The sequence below is a fragment of the Panthera leo genome, chromosome D3 (assembly GCF_018350215.1).
Source record: "Panthera leo isolate Ple1 chromosome D3, P.leo_Ple1_pat1.1, whole genome shotgun sequence".
Taxonomy (NCBI): domain Eukaryota; kingdom Metazoa; phylum Chordata; class Mammalia; order Carnivora; family Felidae; genus Panthera; species Panthera leo.
Window position 1 is genome coordinate 73,495,114 of NC_056690.1, and position 23,855 is coordinate 73,518,968.

Genomic DNA, 23,855 nt, shown 5'->3' on the forward strand with positions numbered 1-23,855 from the left:
TGTTTTAGTTTGTGGTAACAAATAGACTGCCCAGATGTATACTGGTGAAATAGAACAGAACTTTATTATTTGTTTATGCAAGAATTTGAAATGAGAGTTCTGGTTGGTAAGTGGGTTTTGTCTACACAGTGAACTGTGGGCTTAGGCTCCTTCCCTCTCGTGGCTTTGCCATCCCCAGGCTATCTCTGCATCCAGCTGGTGAAAGACAGAGGGGGCATGGTGGGGGCTTACTCTCTTTTGTTTTTTTTGGTCTTAGCTTGGAATAGAATTTCTGCTCATATGCCATTGACTAAAACTCAGTTACATGGCCACATCTAACTGCTAAGGATGTTGGGAAATATAAACTAGTCTGGGTCCAGGAAAAGAGGTAATGGTTATTTTTCAGGATTTTCTTTCTCTCCCTCTCTCTTCTTGCTTTCCCTCCCTCCTCCTCCTTTCTTCTCTTCCACCTGCCCTCCCTCCCTCCTTCCTTCCTTCTTTTTTCCTCTTCTTTTTTCCTTTTTATTTTAAGATAGTCATACACTTCAGACCTTGGCATTGCAGATATTCGCTGAATGGTTAACATCTACATAACCATAGAACAGCTTTCAAAATTTGGCACAATACTATTAGCTGAACTTATAGACCTTATTCAGATTTCACTAGTTTTCCCCCATAATGTCATTTTTCTGTTCCAGCATCCAGTCCGTTTAGTTGTCATGTTTCCTTAGTCTCTTGCCTTTTATGACCTTGCCACTTTTGAAGAGTCAGTAATTACGTAAAATGTCACTCTGGGTTTGTTTTATGTTTTCTCGTGATTAGACTGAGGGTAATGCATTTCCAGGACGGCTACCATAGACCAGAGATAATCTGCCCTTTTGGTGCATCATATCTAAGGGTATATGATGTCAGCATGTATCACAGATGATGCTAACCTTATTCACTTGGCCAGGATGGTGCGTCCCAGGATTCTCCACGCTGAACTCACAATCTGCCCTTTTGTGTAATTATCGAGTATTTAGGAGAGATACTTTAGGAATATACAAATATTCTGTTTTCAGCTTAACCTTTCAACCAGTAATTTTAGCACCCATTGAGGGATCTTGCCTGCAGCAATTATTACTTTGATATTTTAATGGTGATTTTCTATTTCCTACATTAAAAAATGGATTTTTGTGGGGCGCCTGCGTGGCTCAGTCGGTTAAGTGTCCGACTGCGGCTCAGGTCATGATCTCGCCTTCAGAGTTTGAGCCTCACATCAGGCTCTGTGCTGACAGCTCAGAACCTGGAGCCCGTTTCAGATTCTGTGTCTCCCTCTCTCTCTCTGCCCCTCCCCTGTCATGCTCTGTCTCTCTCTCTCTCTCTCAAAAACAAATAAACATTAAAAACATTTTTTTAAAGTAAAAAAAAAAAAACAGATTTTTGTTAGATATCTGATGGTTACTGATAGATATTAAAGATTCCTGCCTTCTTCCCAGCACTGCCCAGTTTGGAAATTAAAGTGATCATGGTTTAAATAATATTAAGTAGATTAGAAGAAGATGAAGGGGTTAAAAGAGAATATAAATATAAAAGAGAATATAAAAGAATATAAAAGATTATATTGCTTCTGCTTTGTAGTACTTAGATATGGTCCCGATAGGAAGCTCCTTGGAATGTCAGTAAGAAAACCTGGGTTTTAGTTAAAATTCTACTAGCTTAATGTAAGCAGATCTTTTTACTCTAATTTTAAAAATAAGGACAATTTACATATTGTTCAGGGTAACAGGTGAGAATGTAGTAATTTGAATTATTATGAGGGGTCATAGATGGTTTATGAGCTCAAGTGTCCTTATGCTATGGTAAAGTATAGGTATTACAGTGAGTCTACTTGTACTTATTAAAAGGAACCAGATGAACATTAATTGGGTATGTACTGTATGCAGGCACTGTGCTAAGTGCTTTATGTATATTAACTCGTTTAATCCTTTCACGCTTTTACGAAGGCAACATTACTAACCCCAATGAATGATTGAAGAACTTGAGGCACAGCAAGTTTAATTTTTTTTTTTTCAACGTTTTTTATTTTTTATTTTTGGGACAGAGAGAGACAGAGCATGAACGGGGGAGGGGCAGAGAGAGGGGGAGACACAGAATCGGAAACAGGCTCCAGGCTCCGAGCCATCAGCCCAGAGCCTGACGCGGGGCTCGAACTCACGGACCGCGAGATCGTGACCTGGCTGAAGTCGGACGCTTAACCGACTGCGCCACCCAGGCGCCCCGAGGCACAGCAAGTTTAAATGGCTTGCCCCAGGTCACACAGCTAATAAGTGCAGAGTTAGGATCCAAACCTTGGTGGTCTGGCTCCGGAATGTGCAGTCACCATTCCTCTATAAACTCGTGCTCTGGTTGTAACCATGGGCAGGGCTGATGTTCACCTAGCACGCATTCATCTAGTGATCATGGCAACTAACGACTCCTGTTCTGACTGCTCAGTGCCTGTGCCCTCGAGATGGTTAAGTGTTTTGGGTACAAACCTGGCCACTGATGAATAAAAATGTTTGCATTTCCTAGTCATGTTTGAATTGGGCAAGTATTATAGTTGACAGCATAAGTGAACCTTAGGAGATATTTGCAGGTGTTTATGTTTGGAGGCACACTAGCTTCATCATTTTGAAGTCAAAACAAAAGTATGGGGCATGTCTTTGTTAATTGTTATTTCCAATTTTGAGATATTGACCCATGTTTGTCTTTGGCCACCACGTATAAGTAGTATGGCACTTGTTTAAAAGTGATTATTACATGTGGGATTGGGTGTATTAGAAAAAAATGGGCTGTTGGAAAAGTGGGGTCACTAATGTTCTTCTCTTTGTGGAACTGCTTGGTGATTTGGCTGCTATTTGCAGACTCTGGTTCAGTTTGCAGTTCTGCCTACTTTCTTCCTAGGCTGCCAAGCATTTCTGGTCTGGCAGAAATGACCCCACTTCTGTGGGTGGTGTGAATGGCTAGCATACCCACTACTGAGGGGTCTCTGGGCTGCACCACCCAGTTAACATTCACATGTCTTAGCATGATTTTGATACTATTCCTGCTTTCCACTGTTTTGCTTCAATTCACCTTGAACTATGTGTACATGTATCAAAGGCATGATGTTCCCTTGCAGCAAATAGAAATAGGAAAATCTCCGGCTGAAAGTGGGAGAGCTGGGCATTTGTTTTGGCTCTGCCAGTGACTTACTGTGTTACTTTGGGAAAAATACTTAGCCTCTCTGACCCCCTGTTTTCTTATCTGCAAAGATCAAAAGGACCCCATCCAGCCACAGCATTTCTGGTTTAGTGCTGAAGTGAGTTTTCATATAGCCTGGTGGATGATTTACTTGTCTTGCCATTTAAATAAATGCTAAGTGTAGCTCCCAGAGGTGACAGAGGACTGTGTTTTCATACTTCCAAGAAAGAAAAACAGAAAAATATAAAATCGTGTAAAACTTGCTTTGAAGATCCGTGTAGTATACCATTTGTCGATAAGACCAAGGAAAGTGGCAAACTTTCACTGAGTCTTAGAGAGCACTCATTACAAGACACAACCCATTTTCAGAGATGTTAAGGTGTGGAATGGATTCTAGCTAACAAATGCACAGGGAAAATCCAACAGGAAAACATTCTGTTTTATGGTACCCTGAAAACAAGATGGCATCACCTTACTGGCCCCACAGTTAAAACAATTGTTTTAAATAATTTATGGCTTCAAAATCAGTGCCAGTTTCCATGTCTTGGCTGGAAAAGGCTAAATTAGTATGACGCAGGGCTGCATCTTACATTTGATGAGCTATGATAGGAAGGCCATAGGGTCAACTCTCCATCACTTGAGCGTAATGACAACCCTCATCCGTGTTGGATCCTGAGCTGCCTGGCCCAGAGAGGGTTTACATTTTTACGATATGGAATGTTGCAGAGCTGCCTATAGACAAGCTAGAAATATGGAATAGAATGTAATTAACTGTGCCTTTCTGCTGAAGCCGTGTTGGGACTCCAAGGCTCAGCTCAGAATTATGACTTCAGAGAAGTTCCGTATCAGACACAATCACTATCTTCTCTCTCCTTGCAGGAGAGTCTTGTACATACTTCTAGCATAACACAGCACAGTCTTTGGTAATGGTTTGCTTTCCATTTCTCCTGCTAGATTATGAGCTATTCCAAGGCCTCGTGCCATTGTACAGGAGTGGCAGACAGTCTGGAATATAGTAGGCATTCAGTCATGTTTATTGAAAGATACAGATAGGAAGATAGGATAGGAAGATAGGAAGATAGGAAAGAAGGATGGACCACTTTGTGGATTATAGGAGTGGTTTTTTGCATTATTCAGGCTACCACTCATCACCAGGAAGTATGATGCAAATGAATTTCAAATGAAGATTTAACTGTAACAAAATTCTTCAAGAAACCACATGGAAAAATCAGTCCCATTGTTTAGAGGCAGGACTGATTTGGGTGAAATAGGTTGCACTAGACTAAGCACCCACCATGAAACTGCCAAAAACCAGTGTCCTGAAAAATCTTCAAGGATGCTTTGCTCTGACATTAAAATTAGCTGCGTGATTTTGGGCAGTTACTGCACTCACTCTCCATGCCTCAGTTTCCTCATCCACAAAATGGGAAGACTCATGGTACCTGATAGAATTGCTATAAGAACTAAATCACAGAATGTATGTATGCAGCACTTAGGACAGTGCCTGGCACGTAGCAAGAGAAGGAAATAAATGTCATTTATCATTATCTGTGTATGCGTCATCAGTGGGCAAAGAGTTGAGGACCAATGGAAGTGTTTTATTGGACTCTAATTTGGCAATTCTCTCTAGGGTTTTTTTTTTTTTTTTAACCAAGATTATAGTTTAAGAGACAGCTTCCTTATTTCGTTTCCTTTCAGCTGTATATAAGGACTCCCTTACTTAAGAATTACCATTCTTCACCTCTCAGGGATCTCCCCATTTGCTAGAGCTACATTCTTCCCCTTTTTCTTTTTCAGTGAATTGGTTGCTTGTTTCTGGGAATGGACAACTCAGCATTTGAAATGCATGAAGATGCCATGCAGAATACTTTGCCTGCGGGGAAGATGAACACCATCTTCAGAATGGTAAAGTGAAGATTTATATCCTGAGATTAGCTCACCGCCAACCTTTATGCAGACCTTAGGAAAGAATCCCTCTTTAGACCAGCTTTCCTCAAGTAACCCTCTTTGGAAAGGTTACATCTCCTGCTCTGAGCATTTCTTGATTTGCTTTCTCTCATAAACTCTTAGCTCACAGCTGCATTAGCTCTGTAACGGTCCAGGCCTCCATAAAGAGTTGTTTATGGTGCAGTATAATGTCGTGATACAATGTTAAACTGGATATGTTGATACATGGTTATGCTATGTAAAGTGTATCATTTAAGAATGTTGATGTACTCACATCTATGTCAGAGTTGCTAGTAATCAAAGATATGCCTGCTCAGAGAAGAAGGAATTCAGAGAACAGTGGACAGGAGACCATCAGTACCTACGAATGCCATTGTAGTGGTCAGAGGAGTGAGGGCAAATTGATCCAAATGTTAGGGTGTGTGTTCTCTTCACAGCTCTCAGTAATGTGGATTTTAACTCACAGAAATGATACTGTTGGCTTTAGCATATATTTGTGATGTGAAACCAGGAAGTAGTAACATGGAAATGCATGGAAATATTGTGCTCAGACTTGGTAGATGGGTTAGTAACTCATATCTGTAATACACTGAAGGAAGGGGTTTAATGAAGCTATTTAAATGAAGGAGGGAGGGACAAAGAGGCTGAGACTTCTCAGACCTGTTTACTAGTATGTTACTTTTCTCATGCTTATTACCTGTACATGTAAATGCATATGTACATTCTGGAACTAAAAAGTTCACAGAAAATAGTCTTTATAACATCTTTAATTTTCAGGTGAAGAACCTGGTAAATAGGGACTAATTGGCTGTGCTGGAATACATTTGATATACAAACTTAACTGGCTACTTACTTTCCTAGGAATTTATTCTGTGCCTCAGGTTTTCATATGTTTAGTTTTTTTCTTGTTTATTTGGTGTCAGCAAGGTATATGGGATGTGTGTGTGTGTGTGTTTATTTATAACATGTATTATTTTACTGAGTATATTTATTCCACACATGCATTTTTTTAAATAAAAGAAAAAAATAAACCAAATTAAGAAAGGAGGCAATATTTTTAATGCATCAAGAGTAGAGAATAATGGCTTCATAATTTCTCTTAGGAAAAGAAGAGACAGTGGTCATTGATGAACATTTTCCTGGTATGTCTCTTGGCCTGTACCATCACCACCACAGTAGGAGTACTGATACTTTCCTTGGTTTATACTCAGAACTCTCAGCCACATTCAGAAGTTCATTTAGGACTCGAAGCCTGGCCTCTGCAAACAACTCCTATAGTGCAAAAGGCTGTGGATCCAAAATTCCAGTTTCTTAACCATTTACCTAAGTCCAAGGTATGAATCATACATTTAGGAAAAAGAATCCTCTATTGTAAAGGGGATTTCAAAACAGAGTTTCCTAAGCTTTGTGCCTGTTTCCTAAGCTTTGTGCCCTCCTCATTGGAAGGAACCAGTGGGGGGCCGTCTAGCTGAGGGGAGGTGGGCAGCAAGAAGCATAGGAGTTGGGTTGATGGGCTCGAGGCAGAGATTTTCTGTGGTAGATACAGCTCTATGTCGGGCGGGAGGGGAGAACTGCAGACAGACACATGCGAAGCTTCGATTCTCTTGTCAAGACAGGTGTTCTTTTCATGTCTCACAGGGACTAGACTGACAGCTCTGGAAGCCGCTGCTGTCATCCCCCAAGTCTTGCAGACCCGTTCTTCCTCTTCCCTTCTGGGGCTCCAGTATTTGCCTCACCACCACTGCCTTTTCTGTTTTGCCTCCCTCTTACTCTGTACACCACAGAGGCCTCGAGTTCCTTGGGAGATGGCCTCCGTGTTGATGGCTGTTTGCTCGTGCCTTTTCAGGTGTTTGAATTCCCCGGTGGTGCAATCCAGTGGGCCCGGTATAGGAACGATGTCAAAGACTATCTCAGCATCGAAGAAGAGGCTTTTGGCAGCAGCTTGAACAGTCAGAGATCACACATGACTCTGGGGACCCTGAGGATAAAAAGCAATGGCCTCCGGGCCCCTCACTGGCACTTCAATGCTAACGAACACGGCTATCTTGCACAGGTACAACCAGCTTGCCCGGCATGCTGCACCCGAGTATTTAAGCTGTGTGTCCTCAAGCTATTATTTTCGTTGTTGCAGAGCCTTCTTAACTCCGTGACAGACGGCATCCAGGCTTTGGCTGTGTGTTCAGTTAGATCAGTTAGCAGTGCCTTCAAGCATTAACCTGTTTGTTGTAATTATTCTTGGCATCACTTTGAACTTTTCTTCAGTATCCAATCATTTTTCATCTGCTGTTGTTAAAGTAAGATCACTGTTCCATCCTTTGAGCCAAAGCTAAAACTGGTAGCTCTGATCTAATGATCAAAGAGACGGCAGCTTTCTTCTAAAGAAACAAGCGGATTGCTGATTTTCAGCCTGGAGTCCCTAAGATCAGGCCAATTGGATGTCCTTTTGTGGTTCACACTTTGTAGAATTGTCTGGAAGTCAAGTGAAATAGAGCTGGAGGTAAAATGTGTGTTCTCCCTTGAATTTCAAATAATTCATGAATTCTGAAACGTGTGTATTGTTACATTCTGTATTCCAAACACAGGGGAAACTGTAGTGACTAAGTGCTCATGGCACTTTCAGAGTTTGGCCCTGCCCTGCTGGTCTTCTTAATAGATCAGACAGTCTTATGGGACACATTTCTGTTGTTCATGAAACTCCTTTTTTATACTTGATAATTCATTCAGTTTTAGAATTTATAACAGAAAGAGAGATTAGAGTTGTATCTGAGACCAAACACTTCTTTTAAAAAGAAAAAAAAAAATTAATGTTTATTTATTTTTGAGAAAGAGAAAGTGTCAGTGGCAGAGGGGCAGAGAGAGGGAGACACAGAATCTGAAGCAGGCTCCAGGTTCCAAACTCTCAGCACAGAGCCCGACGTGGGGCTCGAACCCACGAACTGCAAGATTATGACCTGAGACGAAGTTGGACGCTTAACCGACTGAGCCACCCGGGTGCCCCTGAGATCAAACACTTCTTACTTCTTATGAGAGAACAGAGGCTCAGATAGATTAAGTTTTCTGAAGATAAACTGTAGTTATTGGCTGGCCTGGGACAAAATCCATGTCTTCTGACTTCTTGTCTTTTTTCCACACATGCCAAATATGTAAAAGAGAACAGTCTCCAAAAGGCTGGTTTCCATGGCTTCGGCTGAGTAGTGGCAGAGTGGTAGGAGGAAGGAGAGGCAGATAGATGCAAGGGGACCCTTAAAAACAAACCCCAAGCTAGGGAGATTAATGTGGAACATGTTCTGGTGGATGACAGGCCTGGACTCCAGCTCAGTCTGGGGCTGCTGTTCTGGAAGCCCAGAGAAAGTTTATAATCTGAGCTTCTAACTGTGGGCTAGAAGGTGGCCAAAAGGTACAAACTTCCAGTTATAAAATTAGTAAATCACGGGATGTAATATATAGTATGGTAACTGTAGTTAATGATACTGTATTGTAAATTTGGAAGTTGCTTAGAGAGTAGATCTTAAAAGTTCCCATCATAAGATGAAAGTCTAATGAGGGTGATGGATGTTACAACTAGGCTGGTGGTGATCATTTCACAATATCTATAAGTATCAAATCTTTATGTTGTGTACCTGAAACTAATAAAATGTAAGTCAATTATATCTTAATTACAAAAATACAAAAAGAATTCAACTCCATAGGAAATAAGTTTGGGCTAGAATATTGTTTAGGTCCCAGGAAAATGGTAGGACCAATCACTCACATGGTAAGGAACCAATCAGTAGGATGTGAAGGAAGTCCCTCTACTGTGTAGCCACCCATGGAAGTTGCTTTTGTTTCTGAGTGTTTTCACAAAAACCTTGGGAGGAGTGGCCCTGAGAGGAGCTGTGCAGCGGGGTGGCCAGTGTGCATGGCCCTGCGGTGTGTGTCCCATCGGCCACTGTGCTATCTCTGCGCCTGGAGTAGTTGGTTCCGTGATGTGACTAGATACACGCTTCTGCTATTCCCCACCTGTAGACCTGGAGAGAGCTCTTTAGAGGTTCACCTTTCCCCCACATCTTTAATACCCGTCTGGAACATGTTGTACATGTCTGTGCAGACACAGTAAAGACTGCTTGTGGATGCTTCCCTAATGACCAGGAGTTTCTGGTAAAACTCTGGAAGAAATAATGTTGCCTTCTCTACTTACTTGGCAACATAATGCTGGGGAAATGATTAGAGGATGAGAAAAAGGATTTTGTATAAGTGGAATCGAAGTATGGTGTCATATGGATTAAGAGTGTAGACTTCTGCCCCCACCCCCAGCCTCTGGCAACTATCACTCTAGTCTCTTCTTCTAGATATCTTGGCTAGATAGTTAAGTTTTAGGGATCTTCTTTACAACATTGTGCCTGTCAGTAACAGTACTGTATTGAGCACTTAAAAACTTAAGAAGGTAGGTCTCACGTTAAGTGTTCTTACCACAATTTAAAGAAGTGTAGACTTTGGAGCTGGACTGCTTACGTCTTAATCCCAGCTTTGCCATTGACTGGCTGAGGAACCTTGGGAAAATTGTACATTCTGTCCAGATTCAGTTTCTCATCTATAAAGTGAGAATAATAATGGTATTTGCTTTATAGGGTTGATACAAGGAACAATGGAGGTAAGGCAGATAAAGTGCTGAGAAGAATATCCGGACACACAGTAAAAGCACTGTGTTATTGCTATCAGTATTATTGTTAAAATTGTATATAGACCTTTTATCTAGAAAATTCACTTGCATCCATATGCATAATGTACATGCATGTCACTGTGACCACTTGTGAACATCCATGTGCTTGGAAGTCTTTCCAAGCTCTGAAGCATGAACTTAGAACTCCCAATTCTCAATGGGGGGCGATATTACCCCCAAGGGGGCAAAAGCTGGTCCTTGGAAGGTAAAAAAACCTTACTCTTTTTATGTACAAAGCACAAATATGTGTATACCACATACGCAGTATGTACGTACAGTTTACAGATTTACTGCATCTGTAGTGTTAAAATTTCATGGGGTCATAGGGTGGTAATTGATTAGTAAAAGAAGACTATAATGTGATCTGATAAGAGAGGTAATGAAAAAAGTTTGAGAGACTTTCCTCTAAAGTGATGCTGCATGTACTTTCTGTTTATATTTCAGGGGACGGCGTGGATTGGGGTGGTTGACGATGGTGGTGTAGTTACCACGTACAATGTTACAGCTGGCCAAGTGATCTTCTTCCCTCAGAATACTCTGCACTGGATAAAGAATGTGGGGGATGAAGACTGCTTTTTCTTGCTCTTCTTTTCCACACATGATGAACTTCAGACCCTGGATGTTGATGATGTGTTTTTTTCGATGCCTGAAGACATTGCTTCCAGGTCACTTAAGGTCTGTACCACTGCTGGAAACAAATCCCTGCACGAGGGTATGCCATACACAGGCACAAAGAAAGCAGGAGTACTTGTGTTTCTAGGGTGGCAGTCAGTAGGGTAGGAGTTGGCTAATAGACTCAAGAGCATAACTTGAGTTCCTGCTAAAGACATAAAACGTGTTGAAGTTGAGTTACCTTTTACTTTCCTTTATGAAGGACTTCTGTAGGAAACTATACTGAATTGGCCAAATAGTTTTGATAGCATTAATAAAAATTACTATAATTTACATCCCTGAAAAGCTATAACCTCCTCCAGGGAAAAGTTGGCTACGGATGATGTAATTGTGTTTTCCTAACCTAATGCAGAGAAGCCCATAGTTTTCCTGAAGGGAAGCTACTTTTGGTCTCTCTAAATAGTTACATTATCATGGAGGGACTGTGCATACTGCTGGGTGTAGAGGGAGAGGGCCAGATGTAGATGCTGACAATATAAATGGGTGATCAGAAGAACTGGCGATGGCCTATGAGTGGCAACTGGAAGGGGTTCTGTGGTAAATTTAGAAGTCTATCTAGTGAGGGTTTGAGATTTATCTCACAGCAGATCCTGGATCTGATGTTATAGAGAGAAGTGGAAAAAAATGAGTTATTAGGAGAGTATTGGTAAGTATGAGGACCAGAGTATATTTTTGTAGGAGTTTTAAGGATTATAAAACACCAACACACACACAAAACAAAACAAAACAAAACAAAACAAAACAAAACAAAACAAAACAAAACAAAACAAAAAACACCAACACATTTAAAGCCAAGTGCCTTGAAAACTCAGAAGATTTTCATAAATATCACAATCCTTAGGTGAATTGAGGTCACGGGCCACTGAAAACCACACTTGTGCTGATGCTACCCTATCCTTGGCTACCCACCCTTCTATTACTAAAATTTGTAGAATGTTTCACCAATATCTTACATGATTTTTTATGTGTTTCAGCCTGAAGGTGGAATTAATTTCATTAGAACATTCCATAAGCAAAAAGAGGATCAGGGGGTCAACCTTCCTCCCAACTTGGCAGAACTGGTTATAAATCCTAGTTATGTCCAGTCTCCAGATAGTCTTGTGTGGAGATATTTTTATGACCTTAAAGGTATAGTATGTTATTTTGTGAAGCCTTTTCAGTTAACGGTTTATATATGTGATTATATAGGTGTATTGGATATGGCATGCTTTTATTTTACACTTGGTCACAGTCAAGAGGAGTTTGAAAAAACACATTTCTCTACAGAGTAGGAAATGAGAGAAAAGGATTGGAAGCAAAAGAGAATGTCATACAAGATTTCGAAGTGTGAGGGGTGTATGTTGGGGCTGGAGGTGTCTCCGGATAAGAGGCTGACAAGAGAGGAAGGGGTCTAACAATGCAGGTTTTAGAAACCACAACAATGAGTCTATACTTTATCTTGGTGGAAAAGAGGAGGAATTAGAGATTTTAAATAGGAGAGTGACACAATTAGGTTTTGTATTTATTTTTTATTTTTATTTCATTGAGATCAAAACTCGGATGCTCAACTGACTGAGCCACCCCAGGCAACCCTTGTATTTAGTTTTTAAAATTATTTTGTTTATTTCATTGAAGTTAATTGACATAAAACATGATATTAGTTTCAGGTTTTCCACATGATTCGGTATCATTGAGAAATGATCACTACATGAATCTAGTTAACCTCAGTCACCATACATAGTTACAGAATTCTTTTTATTGCAGTGAGAACTTTTAAGATCTTAGCAACTTTCAAATATATAAACTAGTATTATTAATTATAGTTGCCATACTGTATATAACATCCTCATGACTTATTTATTTTATGATTAGAAGTTTGTACCTTTTGACTCCTTTCACCCATTTTGCAGGCACCCTTAGTTCCTGCCTCTGGCAACCACCAATCTGTTCTCTTTATCTATGAGCTTGTTTTTTGTTTTTAGAGTCCACCTATAAATGAGATCATATGGTATTTGTCTTTCTCTGTCTGACTTATTTTCCTTGACATGATGGCCTCAGGGTTCATCCATGTTGTCCCAAATGGCAAGATCTCATTCTTTTTTATGGCTAAATAATATACCATTGTATATATGTACCACATCTTCTTTTATCCATTCATCCATTGATGGACTCTTAGGTTGTTTCCATATCTTGGCTATTGTAAATAATACTGTGGTGAATATGGGGATACAGGTATCTTTTTGAGTTAGTGTTGGCTTTTTGAAGTGATGGTCAGTCTAGCTGAATTGTGGAGAATAGATTGGAAGGGACCAGATAAGAGGCAGGGAGATGAGTCAGGAGGCTCTTGATGTCCCTCAGGTGAGGGAAGATGGTGGCCCACACTGTGACAGTTTTGAGGAGATAATTGTTATGAAGCAAGAGAATTTAAAGAGGTAGGGCTGATGGGACCTAGAGGGCGAGACAGAAATTGATATGTAGGATGACTGTCGAGTTCTTTAGCAAGGTCCCCTGAGTTGAACAGTCTTCAAAATTTCAGGAGAGCTTGGAAGGTAGGATAGTATCTGATGTATTAGGTATGTATCAGATCAATATCTTAGGGGCACATGGGGTCTGATGGTAACAATTCCTACCATGTTTTCTGTGACTGTAGAAGAGCTTAAGTACCTTAGTGGGAGTACATTTGACTCTCCTTTTGTAGTACCATTTTGAAGTATTTTATCTTTGTTTTTTCAACTTCATCTGACTCAGGCTCAAAAGAATATAGATTTCCAGGAGGAATAATACAACTGGCACAATACTGGAAAAATGCAAGTGAACTAAGCAGCCATGAACAAATTTTTAGTGAATTCCTGAATCAGGTAATTGAGAAAGAAATTTTTTAAATGTTTATTTATTTTTGAGAGAGAGAGAGAGAGAGAGAGAGAGAGAGAGAGAGAACACGAGAGAACAAGAATAACAAGCCAGGGGAAGGACAGAGAGAAAGAGAGAGAGAGAATACCAAGCAGGCCCTGTCCTCTCAGTGAGCCCCAACACGAGGCTCAATGCCATGAACAGTGAGATCATGACCTGAGCACAAATCAAGAATCAGACACTTAACATACTGAGCCACCCAGGGGCCCTGAGAAAAAAATTTTTTGATGATGGATTAAATATGAAATTTAGATTGGATTCAGCCTTCTCTTGGAAAAAAGGAAGAAGAAACATCTAGTCAAACATTGATTTGATTAATGGAAACTATTAATTGAGGCCTCAATGTGGATTTGGGAGCTTAACTTCTCGGCATGGATGGTTACATTAATCAAAGGACTGGATGCTTGTGAGATTTCTCTTTGATTTGTTTTTAAATGCTCAACCCACTGCCTTGCATAGTGACCCACAAGTTCCCTGATTCTAATCCAGTCCCACCACTGCTGACCCTAAGTAAATCACAGCTAATCTACATTTCACTTTTGTCTCCTGCAAAAAAGGTGGGGGATAATACTGCCAACCTTATGAGATTGTGACATAGTAAATGTAAAGGACATAAAAAATCCCGTGTTCAGAGTGAGGGCTGCATTTAGGATTAGTTATGATTATGTGAATGGTTAAGTTGCTGAGTAGGATATTTGCTAAATAACTGGATTTAATTCTTTTTTTCTTTTCCAAGCATCAAAATGCCCTCACTTTGAGTACACTCAGAATTTATAACAATGGATTACGACAGCCACATTTTCATTTTAATGCAAATGAAATGGGATACGTAATAAGTGGATGTGCTAAGGTAATTTCACTGCGAACACTTTTTTGAACTTTCCTTTTTAGTTCAGAAAGAAGGAAACACGAGGTTTTTCTTTGGTTCAGTTGTTGGTAACATTGAAAGACTTGGTGCTAGCGTCTTTCTGGGCACAGTTTCCTCAGAAGATACCATGCAGGTCCTACTAGCTAGCTTCCAACTTTGACGTTGGCGTGAGAAGAGGCTAAGAACATTCAGAAGTGATACAGAGGTTATTACTTATGGTGAAGGGTCTGGAACATTTTACATTCTCAGAGTTTTGCATTTTTAGGTAATGCAAGGTTTAATGTGCTGCCCTTTGGGGAATACAAAAGGGCTGTTTGCCTCTCAGTGTAATGTGAGTGGTGATGGCTGGGGAGGTGTGTGGAGCGTCACTAGGGCGGCCATGTAACCTTGTTTATGCAAGATCCTTCTGATGTACACTTATCTTGGTGAGACTGCTGACCCTTCAGAGAGTCTTGGTTTGGATGATCAATCACATGGTTACCATAAGGGAAGTCACAGTGAGTAGCGTGTTACAGTAGGGACTTAATGGCAGGGCTTCTATGCCAGCTTACGCGAGTCAGGTGGGCTTCTGGCTTGTACCTGTCTTAATCCTGACAGAAAGAACCAAACCAGACTGATTATTACACACTTATTATTTCATCCATAGCAAAAGTTTTATGTTTTTAGAGGTGAAGGCTTTAATAAACTGGAAATGGGCGTTGTAATCTCTCACAAATTCTATTTCAAGGATCAGATTTTATTTTTGGTGTTGTTATACGCTCACAGGTGTGCATTTGTGTGCTCCTTTAAATCAAATCTTTTTTTTTTATTTTTTTATTTTATTTATTTATTTATTTTTAATGTTTTATTTATTTTTGAGACAGAGAGAGACAGAGCATGAACGGGGGAGGGGCAGAGAGAGAGGGAGACACAGAATCGGAAGCAGGCTCCAGGCTCCGAGCCATCAGCCCAGAGCCCGACGCGGGGCTCGAACTCACGGACCGTGAGATTGTGACCTGAGCTGAAGTCGGACACTCAACCGACTGAGCCACCCAGGCGCCCCAAATCTTTTTTTTTAATCTTTATTTACGAGAGAGAGAGAGAGAGTGAGCAGGGGAGGGGCAGAGAGAGAGGGAGACACAGACTCTGAAGCAGGCTCCAGGCTCTGAGCTGTCAGCACAGAGCTTGATGTGGGGCTCAAACTCATGGACCTTGAGATCATGACCTGAGCTGAAGTCAGACGCTTAACCAGCTGGGCCACCCAGGCACCCCTGTGTGCTCCTTTAGTGTCTCTTTTAAGGAAGACTGTTAGGCTGCTGCTCTCCCAGAAGGATGAGTTTTCCCAACCAGGGAGGAAGGAGGGCATGAGGGGGGCAGTAGAACCCTGAAATGTAAATCCTCTGCCTAATTAGGGAAAGTAATTTATAACCTTTAATTAGAACATAGTGACCGGTGCTCTTTTTGCATGATGTTCCACAGTATTGAACTCACTAATGCATGTTGAGGAACATTTACTACAATAGAGTATCTTTTGACTTCTGTGGGACTGGCTCAGATTTTATGTGAGAGATGGCCTCCATTTTCTGCCATTTACCCTCACTAAGAAGTGTTTTTATTCATCTGTTCTTCATTATTAATACTTCTCCTTTATGAATATTTGATTTTATTTGCTTGACTTCAACCCCGTTTTTTCCCTTCTCTTTAGGTTGGCGTTATTAACACTCAGGGTATCACAGAGTTTAATGTTCACATTGGAGATGTGGTATTTTTCCCCATGGGAACTCAGCATTACATTAAGAGCGCATGTGATGAGGATTTGCTTCTTATTCTTGCCTTCAGCACTGGAGACCAGGTGAGCTCAAGGCAGTTTAAGAGAGATTGGTGAGTGCCAATGATGTGCAGAATATCCTGCCTTAACACAGTGTCTGGACCACAGGGGAGCCTCAGTAAATGTGAGCTGAATGAATGAATGAATGAACTGGTAGAATCTGTGTGTCAAGAGAAGGAGAATCAAATAATCTCATTTGGTTATAAAGGGATCTAGTATTTCTAATAATTCTACAATTCTAGAATTTTCTCCTAATTCCCATGTTCTGAACCATCTTAGAAAAAAACACACATAGATACAGAGACAGAAACACACAGTGAGACAAATATAGAGGAACAAATCAAGAGAGGCTGACTGAGAAAGAGAGGTAGTGAAAGAGAGGAAAGAGAGTGAAAGAGGGAACAAGGACAGGTCGTCAGACCCAGCTGACTGGACAGCCAGGCCAGATAGGCAGAGATTATCATTCCAGTGGAGAGAGCCTGTGTCTGGCTGTAGAGCACGAGGACCACTTATTAGGCAGCAAAGTTTGCCTCTGTCATGTGCTGCTAGAGCTCTGAGAAGCCCCTCTGTTACCAGTCCTTGCTCACAGGAAGACAAGGTCTTCCCTCATCAAAGGGAACTACCTTTTAGTAGGACAGACAGCCCTTCCAAAGGGGATGCCTCAGCACCTCCACCATCAGTCACACTTTCCTTTTTCTCAGAATTGAAAAGGTGAGCTCCCCATGCCAAGGGAAGACAGGCATACAGATGAATTCACAGGAATTCATAGCTGTGGAAAGTTACAAAGCCAAGTATCCTGCTGTCTTGCAAGTGCCTTGATGGCTGTAAGATGTTTGTAGGAATCTTAGTACTTTGGCGCTGATGCATCTTGTTTTGGTTTCCACTGCCAGTTGCAAACCCTTGACATGGACGATTATCTCCAGGCCACAGCAGACCACATCCTGGCCCAGCTTTTTTTCAAGAAGCAAAGTGAGTTTAAGAAGATCCCCAAATTTGAGGAGGACCAGGCAATCAACCTGCCTTAGATTTGCTGATGAGTTCATATCTATCCTTCCTTCTTCATTTGTTATTGTTTTTAAAGGACCACTTTGCTAATGAACCTAGAGCTCTGTACAGAGTAGAAATGGGAAAGCAGGTGCAAAACAGCCCTGTGGGCTCATTTAGCTTAGTGATTATAGGCTGTGTATGCTAAGGGTGCATTTCAGTATACTCTGCATAGATTGGCAGATCTATGGAGAAGATCCTAAATTAAATTATATTTTTTTATGGATTTTTGTATGTGTGTATATATTTATTTATTTTCCTTGTGTTACTTAAATTTTATTACTCTAAATGAAAATCCATTTTTTTTATGCCTATCAGTAAATCTTACTACACTGCATGTATTTTTGTCATTCATCACTGTGAAAGGAAGTCAGCCTGTGTATGTATATATTGAGGTGCTGGAACCCAGGTACCTCAAACTTTGTCTGGAGAGTTCTGTATAGAGCCCAACACTGGTGATTCCTAACCCTTCTGTTGGTTTGAAAATACTTTTTATAATGGCAAAATTTTCAAGGGCTCACTCATTTGGTTGTATACTTACTGAATATTAGCCAAGAAAATATTCAGTGATAAAGTAATAATGAGTTCAGTACCTTCTTTGAATATATTAATCACATCATCAACTATTTACATCTGAGGAGTAGTCATCCCTATATTTGAGAAGCATGTGGTTTATTTAGTCCATCGGCAATGCTGGCTATGTGTGTGGATTCAAGAACCATTTGTCATCACTTGGAAGCTGGTGGTCTCTAAGTTGGGGGTCATTGTCTTAAGTGGAAAAGAATTTGTTCAGATCTAACCTGTGCTGGTTTTTGTTTACAATTTATTTTAGCAGGTATTTAGTCCCCTGCATTGTGCTTGGGTACAGCCATTAGTTCTGGGCTACCCTATATAAAATTCTCAAGTCAATATAGCTGATTTTTAGTGCTTTTGACCATCACCCACCTTCAAATATTCCCTTGATACCTAATGGGATTTTTAGATGTTTTAAGATATTTGTTCCCAGACTAAAAAGAATATATATGTTCCTTTCTCTCTTTGTCTCTGTTTCTATTTCTCTATCTTTCTGTCTGTCTGGATTGCTAGTTCTGTTGACTACAAGTACAGAATTCAGTGAGAATCAGAAATGGCTCACTTTTAGCATGAGGAAGTAGCCATCTACATAAAGTACCTAATCAGACAACAAAAGGCCTTTTATCGCTTAGAACTACTATGTATTACCTTATTGCGCTTTACTGGGTCATCCAGCCAAGATCAAAGCGTGATAACAATGGGAGGTTTGTGATGGCGATGTTGTCTTGAAAAGACTTTATAGAGAATGGGTCTCCAGCCAGGTGGAGGAACATGGTTGAGAAGATTCAGGGAACAGCACCAGGCATTAGGTATATGGAAGAAGGATGTCCAGATAGAGAGGAAATAGAAAGGTAAACAGCAATGTGTGTAGACAGATTTTATCTGCAAATTTTGTTTTACTTTAGGAACTTTTTTTATATACTATAAACCAGTTCATAATCCATTTTCCTATGTCAGGAAGTATTATTTAATAAAGATTTTATGCGTCTTTGTGTATTCTTTTGTCATTGTAATTTTGAATGAAATCTGTTCTTTATGGATTTATGTATTTGAAGCATTTTTGGATTCCCTGTATGCATCCTTGAAATATGACTTAGGAATCTAGTCCACTATGTATTTAAAAAAGAAAAATCTTAAAAATAAAGATAATGTAATGAGACAATTCAGTTGGAATATTGTTGGTATGTTATTTTATGGGGGGATGTGTTCTTCTATTTTGTTGCTCTCATTTCAGTCCTTCATCCCTCCTTGGGATGCTGATTTCTAGTTATACCATTTTATTCTCTAGGGTAACTTAATCCATTTACACTCAAGTGCTTTTAGGCTTTTTGGTATATCAACTTTATTATCAAATCAGTAGATTAAAGAGTGAATTGCTAGATCAGACTGATTATTTGGCATCATTCAGGCAAACCCCAGACCTTTGAATACTTCTTTTAAAACCAAACTCACCTTTAACCATTTTATATATATAGTCTATTATAGACACAGTAGGTTCATTTGAAATGGTATGAATTGTTCTTAGCTGTTTTAAAAAATCTTTCAAAAGAACTTTCTTTTTAACAGCACTTTGAATAACTGAATAGAATGAATTATTTTGAATAGAGGAACTACAGGTTAGGTAAACAACCCCAAATGTTCCTTATTGCTTCTAAATAGTGAAAGGTAGTTATAAAAAGTTTCTTTGTTCATACTCTCACCCCTTCCCTATTGAAAAGCAATCAGGCTGCTTTTTATCACCCAACTGATTAAGGAAAAGGAAAATGGTTAAATGTTACTATACAACTTGATTCCCAATGAGTCTATTTTCTCAATGGTTGAAAATGATTCGGCAGTATAATATCATTGCTTTAAAAAACTATAAAAGGGGCACCTGAGTGGCTCATTTGGTTAAGCGTCTGACTCTTGATTTCGGCTCACGTCTTGATCTCACTCCTGGAGGGACTCTACCAGCTCTGCACTGACAGCACAGCACCTGCTTGGGATTCCATTTCTCCTTTCTCTCTACCCCTCCTCTGCTCACATGCACACACGTGCACTCTCACTCTCAAAACAAATAATTAAATTTAAAAAAAAAAGTAGAAAACTAAAAGAGATCTTTACATAGTTTGGATACTAACCCTTTATCGAATAGGTCATTTGCAAATACCTTCTCCCATTCAGTAGGTTGCCTTTTAGTTCTGTTGATTGTTTCCTTCTCTGTGCAGAAGATTTTTATTTTGATGTAGTCCCAATAGTTTGTCTTTGCTTTTATTTCCCTTGCCTCCAGAGGGAAAACGTTGCTATGGCTGATGTCAGAAACATTACTGCTTGAGCTCTCTTCTAGGATTTGTATGGTTTCAGGTCTCACATTTAGGTCTTTAGTCTATTTTGAATTTATTTTGTGTATGATGTAAAAAAGTAAATAGGTGATGGGGATGAAGGAGGGCACTTGTGACGAGCACTGGGTGATGGAATTGTTGAATCACAATACTGTACACGCAACACTAATATAACACTGTAGGTAACTATACTGGAATTAAAAAAAAAAACTAAAAAAGAAAGCCTCAGAATAAAAGCCACGGTGATTTTGTGCTATAATTAGAAGTTACAAGTGGTATCTCCTACATAGTCTGCACTCATGATAGTTTTATGAAACTGGTATGTTCATTTTGGATCACTCTTCCTTTGAAAAGAAGAGGAAGACCCTTGAAAGTTCAGAAAAGAACAGGGATGGCTAAGGAGTTGGGCACCTGTATTCTTTATTGTATTTATGTTGGAACTGTTTGGGGAAAAGAAATCATAAAGCTGGTAGAAGCCATGTATCATTTGGTCTCATTAGTTTGCAGAGATGGAAACTAAGTCCTGAGAAGGGTACTTCATCCACACTGCAACGAAGTCCAGAACTTTTGAGCCCCCCTACCCTTCATCCTGTGTAGTGTTTTTTTATTTTTTATGTTTTGGTTACTATCCTCAAATGTATGAAGGATTCCTCGACATGAAGCAGAACTCTATAGTAGAAAATATTACACCATCTACAAGCGGGAGAGGCGGCTTCTATTATCCACATATAGGCAACCCCTGATGCCAGAACTCCACCTATGTGGGCCTCCCTCCCACCCACCAGATGCCCAGCTTCCAGCTACTTCCATCAAGGAGGTGGTCAGAGCCTCCTGAGATCACAGGTCACTATCCTTATCTAGCCAAATGCTCACTGCTTGTGTTCTATTTTAAATTTTTATTAAAAAATTTTAAAATTGTGATAGAATATACAAAAGGTAAAATTTACCATTTAGCCATTTTTAAATGTAAAATTCAATGGCATTAAGTACATTCACATTGTTACGCACCCATTATTACCATCTCCAGAACTTTGTCATCATCCCAAACAGCAACTGTCCCCATTAAATACTAACTCGGGGCGCCTGGGTGGCTCAGTCGGTTAGGCGTCTAACTTCAGCTTATGATTTCGTGGTTGGTGAGCCTGAGCCCTGCGTCGGGGCTCTGTGCTGACAGTGTGGAATCTGCTTGAGATTCTCTGATTCCTTGCTCTCTGCCCCTCCCCTGCTCACACTCTGTCTCTCTCTCTCTCTCTCTCAAATAAAAAAACATTTTAAAAAATTAAAAAATACTAACTCCTCCTTCCTCTCTCCCTCCAGCTCCAGTAACCTCTATTATTAGTCTATAAGAATTTGTCTATTCTAGGTGCCTCCTGTAGGTGGAATAATAAAATATTACTTAATGCTCATTTTTATGAGATTCTTGCTTATTTAAAAAAAAACTGTGCCTTTACTATGTGCTTAGCACTGTGGTAAGATATTGAAAATTAGTAATTTATGTGTTTCTTATTCAGTTAAGTACTTCTCTTCCTTTCTGAACCCCTCCCTGGATGAAGTCAGCCCTTCTCATGAGGATTCAAAGAATGTTTATTCATTCAGATTATATTCAGAAGTCTATAGTAACAGATATGAAAAAAGTTAGAGAAGCAAATCTATCTTAGTTCTGTTATTTCCAGAGAAGGCAAAATACAACCCCCTTGGTGATTCCCATTCCAGGATCTTAACCTTAGTCATTTGTTCTCAGATTTTTCAAGACTCTCATAAAATTTCTTTGCACCTGCTTTTGGGGGGTGGGGTGTGAGGCTTCATTCTAGTCTTTGAAGTTTAAACATCCAGATAAGACTGTTTTGATCTGTTTTTTTTTTTTTTTTTTTTTTTTTTTTTTGATAATATTAACAAGAAACCCAAAATGGCCTCGACAGGTGTCTTTCAGATCTCTTATCTTGGTTCAGTAATGCCCAACTTCATCCTGCTGCAATAAATCCATCATTATTATTTTAGCCTGATGTATTCAGACTTTTCCTTGGTTCAGAGGGCGGAGTAGCTCCAACTGAAAAGAAGTGAACTGTGGTGTGCAGGCTAGATGGTATTGTACCAGACTGGGTACAGTACCAGACTGGCAGTAGTGAGGGGGCCCTGGACTCACACAATGTCAGACAGGGAATTAGCACACATCCAAAAGCCCACTTTGGATGTCAGGACAATGACAAGATTTAAAAAATCTAAATGATCACCCCCCAAAAATAGAAAGCGATTAGTAACCACCGCTGTTTTATTTTGTTTTTGTCCCTCTTTTTGGGAAACTGAACAGCTAAGAGGCAGAGTTTTAAATTTGTTTTTGTTTTGGTATTAAGGATGCAGAGTGTTGTAGGTGTTAGTACCATAAGGAATAAATTAAATGAAAAATAGAATGATTACTAGTATTGTGGAGTTTTAGCACTGTTCAGATGATATTATCCTTGTAGACTATTTGTCTCTGCGCATAAGGAGTTATAGACAGTAAAAGCTGAGACGAAAAAATTACTGTTAGCCAGGATGAGCTGTTCTTCTATCTTATAAAATAAACAATTGGAGATGGGCTTACAGGTTTATAGTATAGATCTCCCACCTGGCCTGGGTGAGGGAAAAAAATTCTTAACATACAGACAGCCACAGGACAGAGAGAAGCAGGAACACACAAAAGGGAAAAGTATGAGTCTAGTGTTTGTTTTAAAACTTCCTGACTTGGGGCATGTGGGTGGCTCAGTCGGCTAAGCATCGGACTTCAGCTCAGGTCATGATCTCATGGTTCCTGAATTTGAGCCCCATTTTGGGCTCACTGCTGTCAGCATGGAGCCCGTTTCAGATCTTCTGTCTCCCTTTGCCTGCCCCTCTCCTCCTCTCTCTCTCAGAAATAAGTGAACATTTAAAAAAAATTTAAATTTCCTGACTTGATCAAGGTCTGGAGCAGAGGTCTTTCTTCCGATGAGATACCTTGAATGTGCTCCATAAAGTATTTGCCTTTGGATGGGATACTTTTCTAATCAGCCGTGGTCTACTTTAGCCTATATTTTTTTCTACCACCCCTTAGGTTTTTAACTTTTAACTTCCTGAAATGTAGCATACATGGAGAAAACTGTACACATCCTAAGTTTACAGCTGATGGATTTCTGCAAACTGGACATGCCCATCCAACAGCAGCTCAGTCAAGTGCTCTAGTGACGGCAACTTCAGTCGCTGCCCCCAATATGATAGATATTTGTGCCTATTTTTGAACTTTACGTAAATGGAATCATACTATATGTGCCTTTTTGTACCTGACTTCTTTTGCTCAGCTTTATATTTTGTGAAACTCATTCGTATCGTGGCTCCTTTCCTTAATTTTTATGCTTAATTTTTTCTTTCATTTCTTTTCAGATTAGCCGTTGGCTTTTATGTATCACCTCCTTGATTCGGTGTGGACAGCCATGACATGTACATAGAGTGACTCTCGTGGTGGCCTTTGATGGCTGAGGTTGTCCCTGCTTTTTCAGCTCTACATAGTTATCTGGATGTAACTGTGTTCCAAGCAGCCTAAGGGCTGAATATCTCTAACTCATTAACCTGTGCCTGTTAGCTTATAGTTTCTACTACTTGTAGCCTCTTTGAGGTTTCAACCGAACACTGATCCTGGGGAAGCAAGGAACCAGGTGTTCCCAGAAGATCAGACGTGACTGCACTAGAAAATAGCCATCCCTGATATCAGTAAGTGTGCTTGAGATCAAATGCTTACCCTGCACATTGACCTTCACCACTTTCCCATGCCTCCCCCTTAAAAAGTTCCTGCTTGGTCTGGGACTTTGGAGATGGTCTTCAGACATTAGTCGGCCATCTTCC

At 40.1% G+C, this 23,855-nt stretch overlaps 1 protein-coding gene across 8 annotated transcripts in view; it reads left to right on the top strand.

Annotated features, from left to right (window-relative positions):
* The window catches only part of CD3H18orf54 (chromosome D3 C18orf54 homolog), a 66,700-nt gene extending 43,247 nt beyond the window's left edge, over positions 1-23,453 (top strand). For 6 of the 8 annotated variants that reach the window (XM_042910275.1, XM_042910276.1, XM_042910279.1 and 3 more), the window contains 2 exons: positions 4,981-5,088; positions 6,234-6,317. In XM_042910275.1, coding sequence (XP_042766209.1) covers positions 4,981-5,071 — 91 coding nt within the window. In that variant the 3' untranslated portion in view covers positions 5,072-5,088; positions 6,234-6,317. Of the gene's footprint in view, positions 1-4,980; positions 5,089-6,233; positions 6,465-6,976; positions 7,184-10,273; positions 10,505-11,475; positions 11,630-13,228; positions 13,339-14,126; positions 14,241-15,942; positions 16,090-16,955; positions 18,825-23,396 lie in introns of those variants that run through there. The other 2 variants (XM_042910285.1, XM_042910284.1) reach the window with 2 other exon arrangements.
* The last annotated feature ends 402 nt before the right edge of the window (positions 23,454-23,855 follow it).